This window comes from Triticum dicoccoides, chromosome 4A (genome assembly GCF_002162155.2).
Source record: "Triticum dicoccoides isolate Atlit2015 ecotype Zavitan chromosome 4A, WEW_v2.0, whole genome shotgun sequence".
Classification (NCBI taxonomy): domain Eukaryota; kingdom Viridiplantae; phylum Streptophyta; class Magnoliopsida; order Poales; family Poaceae; genus Triticum; species Triticum dicoccoides.
This window is the reverse complement of record NC_041386.1, coordinates 212,193,188-212,205,525: the sequence shown is the minus strand read 5'-3', so window position 1 is coordinate 212,205,525 and position 12,338 is coordinate 212,193,188. Positions and strand designations below refer to the sequence as shown.

Below are 12,338 nucleotides of genomic sequence, written 5' to 3'. Positions count from 1 at the left end.
TGAGAAGACTTGCACTAGTGAAAGTACGAGCCCTAGGCCTTGTTTCAACACATTGCAATACCGTTTACGCTCACTTTTACCACTTGCTACCTTGCTGTTTTTATATTTTCAGATTACAAAAACCATTATCTACTATCCATATTGCACTTGTATCACCATCTCTTCGACGAACTAGTGCACCTATACAATTTACCATTGTATTGGGTGTGTTGGGGACACAAGAGACTCTTTGTTATTTGGTTGCAAGGTTGCTTGAGAGAGACCATCTTCATCCTATGCCTCCCACGGATTGATAAACCTTAGGTCATCCACTTGAGGGAAATTTGCTATTGTGCTACAAACATCTGCACTTGGAGGCCCAACAACGTCTACAAGAAGAAGCTTGTGTAGTAGACATCATGCTTCTGGTGGAAATAATTACCGCTATCGTCGACTAGACTCGGGGATTTGCCGCTGAGCACGCTCATCGAGTGAACGCTGAAGATTCTCCACTCGAGTGCGTTCAGCCAAAGTGGCTAAACGCTCTGCCTCCAAGGCCCGAGCCTCACAGGTCTCTCCAACAATGCGCGTGTGCAGGGCCTCCATATTGCGGTGGTGAAGTTCCTCCCTCTGCTGAGAAGAGAGAGTTTCGGGATGATACTCTTCATGAATACGCGACGGCTCACCGCCGCCTTCATTGCCGCCGTTGTGACGCATGCCAGGCGGGCTACGGGGCGTGTCGACCATCAGGACTTCTGCAGCGGGGTCGCTGTTGTCGCACTCAGATGAGGTCTCGACGGAGCCAGTCGAACAGGTCGTAGAGTGTTCGTCGGGCTCAATTGCCGCGACTTGGGGGTGGCCGACTGACATGCCACCGCGTGCTTCACCCACCTCTGAATCCGTGACCGACTGGATCACTTGCAACGGCATACAGCAGGGAGCGAGGGTACCGTGGGGGCCGACCGATACTGGGTCGACGGCTACCACAGTAGGACGTCGCGAACGCACGCACGAAAGTGCATCGCTCCACGGACAGGGAGCGTCTCGACGTCGAGAGGAGCTTCCTAAAGCCAGGCGGAGTCGTCGGTGATGAAGACAAGCGCGTTGAGACGGATCTCGCGGCCCTCAGCTAGACCTCCATGGGAAACCATGATGAAAAGAGTCGAAGAAAATTGTGACCTCACCGGAAAGTCGCTAAGACACCTGCCCCATGGTGGGCGCCAACTGTCGTGGTTCTAAGTCTGATAGTAAAGTAGGGGGTAAGAATGTAGAGGCAAGATCCTAGCTATGGCGAGATTATGCACATGAGATGTACTAGTTCAGGCCCTTCACGGTGGAAGTAACAGCCCTACGTCTCGGTGCCTGGAGGCTCGGTCGATTGGAATATGCGTGAAGTTACAGGGGGTGTGAACCCCTGTGCCAGAGGAAGGGGTGGCTTATATAGAGTGCGCCGGACCCCTCCAGTCCTCAATTACACAGGGTTTAAGGTACATAAAGATGGATGTTACTGATAACGTCAGCAATAAAGATACATGAATGACTATTAAGTCTATAAGGTAACGCCGGACCATTGCCATACAGAGTGACCTTAGACCTTCTAGCTGTCGAGTGATTCTTGTCGCAGTCGAGTGTTCGCTCCTTTGTCAAGTGAACTTGAGTCTTCTGAGTGGAGTGTTTACGGTCGAGTGAATGATGGTATCCCTCGAATGCTTACGACTTTAAGCCAGTGTCCTTGGGGAGGGTGTCTAGGTCAGGCCTATGACCCTACCCTAGGTACATGTCTTCGTCAGCATACAACCCAAAATTTCTAGCCAGATTGAAATTAATTTAAAAACTAAACATACCTTAATTTAAATCCAATTAAAATATCAAAATCCGAAAGAAAAAAGTATTTTGGAACTAATTGCATGTTTCCTATATTTTTTCATTTTACAACTCATTTCTTATTACTTATAGCCCATTTCTTATTACTTATAGCCTATTTTCTGAGCAAGCCCAAATGCATCCCTCCTCGTCTTGATAGATTTCCGGCCTAGTAGGGCATAGAAAAGCAAGTAGGTCTACGTTAGTTATTTTGCAAAAAAATAGCTAGGCTAGTCATTTTCAGAAAGGAAAAGAAATTGGGCTGGTCATGTGGTAAACATATGAAATAATAGCCTCGGCTAGACGGGCCACAGCTCCGGCACAACCCAGTTGGTACCCTTCACCGTCCCGAAAACAAAAAAATTACTACGCGTGCTGCTTGGTCCCGGGTGTTTGCCGCTCCTTGTGCAGTTATCTCGCTTATTGACTACGTTGACAGTGGCGTGTGACCCAGATGTCAGGAAAAATCAGAAGGAAGCCTTTTTCCTGTAATAAAGGAGTCACTTGCTTGCCTACTTCCATGATCCTTGTGGGTCCCTACTATCATCCTCACCATGTACAGTCATCTCCTTATTCCTCTCGGTTGTTGACCATGTTGACAACACCGGAGGGCGGCCCGCGGCTAGCGAACCAAGGCGGAGGACGATGGTGAGGCCTCAGACGGGAACGAATGGGAGCCGGGGAAGATGCGCAGAGTTTTAGGGTGCGATGTGGCCACGATGCGTGCGCGGCAGCACATATAGCCGTGGGAGGCGGGAGTAGGCGGTCCCGCCGGCGTTGGTTTGGCTTTTGCGGCTGGAGGAAGAAGAGACTGAAGAAACATGACAGACGTTGAATGTCAATCCAACGGTCAAGGTTGGCACAATCATTTGTTGAACAAGCCGACACCAAGCAGCATACTTTTTTATATATAGGAAGAAAAGAAAAAGTGGGCTCGTTCTCCAGATAAAATTCCCGAAACTATGACCATTTGATCTTGTGTCGCAACTAAAACTACGAGGAAAATGCATTCGTTTGATGTCCTCCTCCCAAGGAACGTTCGCCACATAAGTGACTAGCACCCTTGGTTTTCAACCGAGAGGTCTTGGGTTCGAGTCCCAGGAACCCTCAATTTTCTCCTCCTTCCTTCCTCACGAAAAAAGAAGATCAAAGACTTCAGAAGGCGTACAGAACAAGTTAGTGTACCAGTAAAGAGGTGTTGCTGAGTTTTAGAAAAAAGAGAGACATTCTTCTATAGCTAGTTCGAATCCAAACCTGTAGCGATCCAATCCCAATGGATCGAAGTCTCTGTGCTTAAGTGTCATCCCTGGATCGGTATGCTGACACACACAGTACTCGAAGATTTATAACAGAGTTCAATAACATACTTAGTACATTGAGTGTCTCAAAAAGAGTATTTATTACAGTAATCACTACTAAGAAAGGCTTATTAGTGACGCATCTTTTTGGCCATTAATGGCGCACTACAGGTGCGCCGCTATTATCACACGACTAGTAACATATACTAATGGTGCACCCCTGGTGTGCCATTAGTATACCATACTATAGTGGCGCACCAGGCAGTGCTCCATTAGTAAGTCACACGGTGCGCCATTAGTATGCCTCCCAGGGGGGCATATTTACCTTGTGCTCTGGGTTACTAATGGCGCACTAACAGATAATGCGCCACTAGTATTTTTTTATAGCACTGCGCCACTAATGTGATGTTTGGTTCGCCACTAGTATGAATATTAAGAATTATATTTTTTATTTTCTGATATTTGCACAGGTTACAAAATATATTACTGCACAGAATATAGACAGCACAACGTATAAACAGCAGATTCATCAAATACAATAGAAGATTAGTCTCCGAATACAATTCATCATATTAGTCTCCAAATTCAAAAGATCGAACAAAGTTAGAACATTACAAGTCTCGAGACCGCGAGTAGCGAGTTTGTCGAAAGTAATACTGCATTCGGAGATAATTGAGAGATGTGTCCTCTCTTATCTCTGTGCTACTGCTACTAATATGCCTAAACATGACTTAGATTGAAGTGAGGCAACATGGGGTGCATGTCGAAAGTAATACTAATCCTAACTTGATCAAGTTTGTATTGTACTACTTTCGACATGCACCACATGCATGTTGCCTTCACTTTAATCCAATCCATATTCATTTCACCCACAGATATATAATAACTCTTCATGCCCGCATCATGCATCATCATAATAACAAGTCCTACTAATCATCATCATACAACTTTTACTCGTTATTAATAACAAGTCATACGATCATCATCCTCATAGTCATCGAACCAACCCTACTTAATTGTTCTTAGCACATGATCATCAGTATTAGGTAGGACCTAAATACCATCTTCATGGTAAAATAGCATAAAACAAAATAGACCCTGACTCTCCATTATGGAGAATGGAGATCATCCTGTCTCCAATTCTTACGCATCGCTTTCTTTTGCTTCCAAGAACCTCCTTACGATTGTCCATACATTTTTTCCATCCTTTGACTTGCATGTCTCCATTTCTTTTAGGAATCTGGTATGGAAAATTGAGATTCGTAGGATGACCTGGCTGTATGTTCAAAACATTAAGGCTACCTTTCTGATACATCAAATGAGGCACACAATTCTCTGGGATTATCTGTTGAAAAACATAGTAATAACTTAATAGCTAGCAATGATGTACTAGTTTTAGAAGTATGCAAAAGATACACGAATGTCGTAATAGTAAAAATCTTATCAGGGTATCTCCAAGGTAGTTACCGTAGTTGAACACATGCACTAGTGACACGTATTGACCATAATGTTGAGGAGTTTGATTATAGATACTGTAATTCTCAATGTCAGTACAAAATTCGACCAGATGATTTTTCTCCTTGTAAGTTAATTCGGAGCCATTGGTGTAGTGGGTTTTGTCTACCATCTCCCGCACATTCGTTGAAGAATGAAAATAAGCTGTCAATGAAATAAGTTGTCAACTATTTTAAAGTGAACAATATAAATTAGTTAATAACTAGCAAAAATGCCCGTGCGTTGCACCGGGTGCAAAATAAATAAATATATGCTTAAAGAGTTGAAAAAAATACCGCTTAAACAACTTTGCAAGTAATCAAACAACCATAACATAACAACATTGTTCGAACAATTCATATTTTTAGGTATGTCGCATAGCTTTCTCAAAGAATGATCATGGTTGGTTGTCAATTAGTGCTCAGTGTTGAATAACAATGATACAACTAACCAACAAAAACGGACTTGCTACTTAAATTGGTTCATGGTTAAAAGAACAGAGCCCTTAGTTCTCAAATATAAAGATGGACATCAACACACAGGTCATGAGCCAATCCAAAGCATGGCTTGTAGAATTAATTAATAAAATGGAATATCTGTATATACAAAGGCCGCCTAGTGGAAATCTAAAAGATTATTAACAGTCTAACCATCAGAGGGGCCTAAAGAGGGGGGTTCGAACTAAGTTAATTAAAAAGGGGCTAAGAAGGAAAGCGGAAAGAAAGTACAACAAAAGAGAACCCGAGCAGTGACATCTGTTCTTCGGAACAAACAGTTTCACCCTGTTCTTAGGAGCTCGAACTTGACATATAACAAGTGAATTACATAGCCACACGAGACTTTATTTATGCATTTTTATGGCATAAACAAATCTTCATAGACCCAATATCTGAACCATGCAACATTTCAATATAGCTTAATTTTCCTGAATAACTATTTTCAATAGAATTAGTTATGACATGCATACTTAGTTATTACACCCTTCTTATTCTTCATTGTAGATTCTCAGGAAGCCCACGAGGAAGTATTATCCCTGTCTCTTGCTCTATGCGTCTCTTCAACTCTATTAGAATTCAAATTTGGCCCTATTTTTCCGGAGATGGTTTTTCCTAGCAAATCCCTGCATAAACAAACATTCTTCAAAATCTAAGTATGGAATGCTTATTTGTTTAATTGGTAGAGAAAATCACTTCATAATCTCCTCTAGGCATTACAGCAAACACGTGGTACACAACAGAAATCAACATATGTACCTTAGCAAGAAAGGGTAATGCTTCATTGTCTACGCACTTGGCACCATTGTTTTGGGCACATGTGGCTCTTTGAAATATATCATCCTAAACATAACAATTTAGATACTAACATATTTGGTTGCTTAATACTTTGATACATGGAAAGAAGAATGTTTCATTTTGACACATTTAGTTCTGTTGTGGACCATGAAATAATATTGCAGCCACTAATTAAGTCATGCAGTCAAATTGGTATGAAAGCATAATTATGAATCTTCCCATTAAAGATTAAAATGCGATATAATTCTAGGCTGACAACAATAAAAGAAGCAGTACAGATCAACCAAAATGCGAAATTCAACAGAAGAGTGCAAGTTTCAAGAATCTGGAAAGAGATTATGTAGTACAATATTTAAGGATCCTCTAGGACCTCCTGCAGGTAGAACTGTCATCTGCATCATCTACTAACTCTACTAAAAAATGAAGCTGCTCGTGTGTCAGCAGTTGTCACTGAATTTTTAGATGACCGGCAATAAAGTTTGCTGCTTAATTTTGGACTACTAAGTTTAAGTTTTCCATGTGTGTAGGTGTAGCAGGTAACAGCTCTGAACGCTGAAAAAAAGAATAAAAATCAAATCCTTTCTCCATGCCCTCACAATGCCTATGAATTTCACATAGTGTTCGTTTAAACAACACACACATTGTCCATTCAAAAAGAGGTGGAATAAAATTAAATCTAAACCGAACTTGACAAATTTTTTAATTCAGAGCCTTTGTATAGCTGACAATGGATCATCGTATACAACAAGATCCAGTAAGTAATGCAAGAGCACACACATACATAAGAGTCAAAAAACTGATTAGAAGGCATGACCTACATGGATAGACTGAGGTCTCTGCAGTGCAAGGATTAAAAAATGGTAGCAACATGCCAAAGACAACGACAGTCAAGGATGGCATCTCCTTCCATTTGGTGGTCCATGCTCTCTGCAATCCCGGAAGAAGAACATACCTTGAAAGGCTGAAATCAGGAGTAAAGAACATATCAAAAGGGTTCAGAAATAGAAAGCAGAAAATTCAAGAGTCAGTACAAAAACAAAATAGGTCTTTGTATCATAAACTCTGTATATCCAAATCACTAAGAATATCCTCTGCTCTACTACTCCTTCAACTTCGAGGACGCCTCGCATGCTGCGCCTCTTACTTCTAATAAACGCATGAACGAATCAGCATTTATGCGTTGTATAAAAAAGATCCCCACGAAACATACCAAAGGGCGATGTAGTGGGACTCAGATCCTGTTGCCCCACAGTATGGAAAAAGGAAGAAAGAAGTTTATTCTAACACGATTATTGGCCCCAATTGCCTCAACTTTGCGCACAAATTGTTCGAAGGAGTAATATGGGATCAAGTAAGAGTGCCAGTTTAGTGTCAAGCTTGATAAGATTGCAAAGGTCCTCCAGCTGGCATCAAGACAATAATTCAAATTTAGGAGGCCATCAAAAATCAGAATAAGTATAAGTGTGCAGTGAGCAACATCGGGCTACAGTCTCTACTGTTTATGAGACCCAAGTTTTATGAGAAGAAGGCAAATTAGAACTATAACACCTGCTTAACATCCTGAATATCATGTTGCCAACTTGTGAAATAAAGCTTTTGAACTAACATTAGCTACGTAGGTACATCTCCTGGATGTTGTTGAGACTGAGATAATGATGGTCATAAAAAAGAGAAGTGAGAACATTACTTCTTACTTTTTACTCATAAAGTTTGCAAAGTTTTAATGACGAGGAGGTACAAACATAGAGAAGTTCTATCATCCAAGAAGGTGCATGTACGTAAATTTTGCTCACATGTTCCAAGCAGTATTGAGCCACACGTCTGGTTCCAATCCTTAGAACAATTGGACTGCAATGCCTGCGGATTTTCACTTGATGAGATTCTGTTTTCTAAGATTAAATACAAACAAAAAAAGACATTCACCTCCAATTAAATTGATCGGGAGTTGCCTTGGTCTTCAAATTTAAAATGTAAAACATGAATATGTGTGTATGCTGCTTCGACAAATCTAGTTCAAGGGCTGTTGGTATGGTTCTTCCTATTAGGAAAATTGAACATAGAGGAGGAATCTGCAAACTTTATATTTCATCTTGCATTCTCTTTTTACATGCAGATAAAAAATGAAGTAAATACTTTTAAGCGATAAGTGTTACCTTGGATTTCTACTCGTAAATCTGGGCGTATTTCATGTAGCTAGCATTTTGAATGCGTGAGATTATATGTGGCTGTGCCTGCGAGCCTGTCAGTCAGAATTCAGAAGCCTGGGTCGTGAAAATGCACTGTTGATTGGATGTGTACTAACTGCTGGAGCTAAAATGGTCGTAGATCTTCTTGTGCCTTAACTCATCACATGCAGTCCTCCTGCATAGTTCGAAAAAAGAAATAATTCACAAAACAATACTGAGGAAGACATATAATGGTAAGATAAGAACATCTAGCTAGCCAGCGGCTGAAGGACTCATTCAGTTAACTGGCTTGTAATCATCACCCAGTCGCTCCCAAAATTATTCAGTACAGGGCCAAAATCACAATCGTCAGTCTCATGCAAATCCTTAATTTCCCATACCGTTGAACACTCATCAGGACTAAATAAATTATGAAAAAAATCAAGTAAACATAGTTACTTGCTAGTGCTTGCTGAACGGTTTGAGGCATCGGGCATGGGGAGGGAATCTCACCAGATGAGGAGGTCCTGCCGAAGGAGGGGATCCCACAGGTCTTCATGCCTCGATCCAGCCAGAAGGAGCAGCCGTCATGACAATGGCAGGGTCGCTCCCGCAACCTTGTAGCCTGCTAGAACAATGACAATAATGTTGATACACCAGATAAGAAGCGCAAGCCCTTGAGAGCAGTCTGCTTGCCAGAACAATTAATGAATTAACCTCTTGAAGTCGGACAAGCACGTTGACACACAAGTTAAGAAGCACAAACCTTAAGAGCGGTCTGCTTGCGCAAGATATCATTGGAGTTGAACATGACTGAGGTAATCCAAATCATTACGAAGAAACCTACACAATATAAACTCAATTGGAATGAGGAACTCGCCATCATCTTCTGACCAGCAACTCTCTGCAGTATTTGGATCGAACCAAACTCGCGTCACAAATTCAGGCGTATAGCCTGATGAGGGAAACCTCACGCTTCATAGAGAAGAAAGAGGTAGGTGCTGCACGCAGATTCGCGTACCTTGCAGGTGCTGGCGGATGAAGACGCCGAGGAGGAGCAGGGAGAAGGGCAGCGCGTGGTCCACCAACCTCGCCAGACGCTGCACCTCATAGCCCTGGTACGGCGAGTCCCCCCTCCCGCCGCCCGCGCCGGCCTCGAGGCCCCCCACGCCGCGGGGGCCTCCTCGTCCGTGAGCTGCTGCCCTCCCGCGTCCCCCGCCGGCGCCAGGCGCGTTGTCGGCCCCGGAGATCCGAATCGACCCCTTCCTGTCGGCCCCCGCGCTGGGGCCTGCCGCCTCCGGCCTGGGCCCGCAGGACGCCCGAGGAGTTCTTTGGGGGTGAGCTCCTCGCGCGGACACAAACGGGCGGAGCATGGGACGCCCCCCTCCCCCCAATGCCATGGCGTACCGGCCAGCCGTCATGCTCCAAGCCCCGGCCGCCTTCCTTCCAGATTCGCTGCCTACGCGCCATTCCCCACCGGATTCATCGAGATCCGACAGTTCCTCGTCGTCGGCAGTGGCAGGCCACGGGTCGCCGGCAGTGGAAGGCTACGCGTGTGGGGGCACTCGGGGTAGGGGTAGGCGCGCCAGCGGGGTGGGCGGCGGTGGGCGGCGGCGAGCGGTGAGGCAGGGTGGGGCGTGGCAGCAGGCGGCGACGCGCTGGAGGTGTCGGGGAGGCAGGATGGAGCGGTTGCTTGTTTTTTTTCTTTTATCTCACACGCAACGGTTTGGGTTACTAACATGAGGACTGCGGGTTGAACTGTCAAAAACTATAGGGACTCTTTTACAAAAGCGTCGTGACGGTGAACCCGGAGACTCAATCTGTGCTTTATTATTAGGTAAAGATAAAGATTAACTATGTTTGAGAAACTCATATAGCGGTAGAACTGGAGGCGTATCAATAAGGACCCAAATGTCCATATTGTCTTGGTCGATGTCAGGATCACCAAGATCCATGATGACAAGCATACCCTCATCAAAACCATACATCTTGCAAAATGCTTCCCAATTTTTGCAACCAAAATGGGTTACGCTCCTAGAATTATATATATTTACTTCAAAATCCACATCATGATGAGTCCTTAGGTGAATTTTCTTTGTTTCATAATAACTTTCATGGTCTTCAAAATCCATCCTCTCCAAGACATAATGTCTCGCATGGCATGGGATAAGCTATACTCGTTGAAATAGTTGAAATAGTTGAAGTCATGCTTAATTATGAAAAAAAAACACTTGTCGTCGTTGTGTACCGTTTCAACTTCGAATGTCTCCTCGAGCTTAATGCTGAAGCGTCGATCATCGTCCAGGTGAGGCATGTCGCACAGACCTCGATCGTTGTGGCACCAGCCGCACTCCCCCGGGAGACTTTCATCGTCCGATGACGACATTTCCTATGTTCATAATTCAAAACTACATCATCTCTTGCGTACGATGACTTGTGCATTTTTAGCCAGGCCCAGTGGAGTTGGCCTAAAAACATTTCTTTCTTTAAGCCTGCTACATCCATATTAGGGTTTATCGATGACGAGCAACTAACATTAGTAGGTCATCCTACCAGATTAGGGTTTATCGATGACGAGCAACTGACATTAGTAATAACTATGAGTTGGTATCACACTTCTATATGTATAACACAAGAGGCAGTTGATCCTACTTAATTAAGTATTAAGATACCCGACCCATGCATTAATCGCAAGTACCCCATGTTTTCTATTTTTAGCAAAGTCATGCTAAAATTCACGGAAAATTTCAGCATGACATTTGCTGAAAATAGGACATATGGAGTACTCGAATTTGCCGGAACGGAAGTTAATCGACATTCCGGCAAACTCAAGGGCCTCTCGGGGTACCTGCAAAATCATCACGACACGATGGTCAGAGACAAAACCCAGCAAACTAGCAAAGTTACTGACGTGTTTACAAAAATTGTTTTCTGTAAAAGATGATCATCATCTTTACAAGTCTTTCTCAATGTGATCACAGAAACAAAGCAGCACCACAATGTGCCTCTACTTTCATATGGATGAAAAGGCCACAGACCATATGTTCCTCTGCTTTCTTATGGACAAAATAAAAGTTCACACATATAAATGGAAATGAAAAAGGATAGTAGGAAATGAAAAAGAATTATGCTCAAAGAACAATGGTAACATGAAAGATGATAAGTATATTTGAAACAAGAAAACAAGACATGCATAGGCTATATTTGAAACAAGATATTCTGCCAATCTTTGTTAACTGAAGCTAAGATGATAAGTATATCTAGAGTGCATTAGCTATGGTTCTTATCTAGCTAAAATAAAAGGAGAAAATTGCTTATTTACACCTCACAAATATTTTGGCTTGTTGATCTAGGTAGAAGGCATTTTTATCATCGGTGCTAGTCAGATCTGAACCTTACATCAAATACACTTCTCAATGTTCACTGAAATTTAGAGAATAGATTGAGAGAGATAGCAGCAGCAAGAAGTTGAGGTTCACACTCTGAAAAGGAACAACAGGGGTGCAAGGAGATGGAGTAGAAGCAGTAGAGAGCGGCAGCAAGCAGTAGAGAGCAGCGGCGCACCATCTCCAAAAAGAGACACCTCTCAGCATCATCATCAACATCCAAGGAGGAGCTGCATGACACCATCTCCAAAAAGAGACCACCACAAAGCCAGAATGCTTTGCTTTCTTAATCTTCTTACTCCTCCTTTTAACACAACCGTAAAGCTACCACCACCTAAATAAGAAACACCTCCTTGGATATGCTAAAACCACAAAATGATCACGGCAGTGTGTTTGTGGAATCCGTGCATGTGCCAAGATATGCTAAAACTTAGCTCAGCAAACAACAGAAAGTAACTTAGCCCAAGAACAAGCTTTGTGAAAACCAATAAGTCACACATATAAAATCACCTTTGTGAAAACAGTCCACACCAGAACAGAGTCCACTCACATAAGTCACACATTATGTCGATTCAACAACTACTACCCTTTACACTAGCATTGATAGAGCCCGATCAGTCAAAAATTACATAAAAACCATCGTAAAAGAACTTGTGTATAGAAAAATCTCAAAAATTAAACAACTAGTAAATGATGCATGTTCTATGAACCCTGAACATGTACATTGGGAACTATTAAAAAAACTGAGAAAACATTATGCATGCTCTCTGAACATGCACATTGAAGAATGAAAAACAACTATCTGGTGAGGGCACTTTTGCTCTGAATTCATTGAAGAATGACAAACAACTATCTGGCCAT

At 42.8% G+C, this 12,338-nt stretch overlaps 1 protein-coding gene across 9 annotated transcripts; it reads right to left on the bottom strand.

Moving 5' to 3' along the window:
* Positions 1 to 5,180: 5,180 nt before the first annotated feature.
* LOC119285658 (translation initiation factor IF-2-like) lies at positions 5,181 to 9,760 on the bottom strand. Of its 9 annotated transcripts, none has more exons than XR_005139630.1 (9): positions 9,113 to 9,760; positions 8,858 to 8,995; positions 8,605 to 8,716; positions 8,080 to 8,287; positions 7,850 to 7,995; positions 7,720 to 7,783; positions 7,137 to 7,329; positions 6,745 to 6,887; positions 5,181 to 5,754 (listed from the first exon to the last, which is right to left on the bottom strand). XR_005139630.1 is itself a non-coding variant. In XM_037564997.1 (7 exons), exons 1-4 carry the CDS (start codon positions 9,510 to 9,512, stop codon positions 8,265 to 8,267), a joined length of 615 nt encoding a protein of 204 aa, XP_037420894.1. In that variant the 5' UTR covers positions 9,513 to 9,760; the 3' UTR covers positions 5,181 to 5,754; positions 6,745 to 6,887; positions 7,720 to 7,783; positions 8,080 to 8,264. The 9 variants fall into 9 exon arrangements, 1 of the variants encoding a protein (XP_037420894.1); XR_005139632.1 differs by having other exon boundaries at positions 7,850 to 7,964; XR_005139634.1 differs by having other exon boundaries at positions 7,850 to 7,946.
* Positions 9,761 to 12,338: the final 2,578 nt, after the last annotated feature.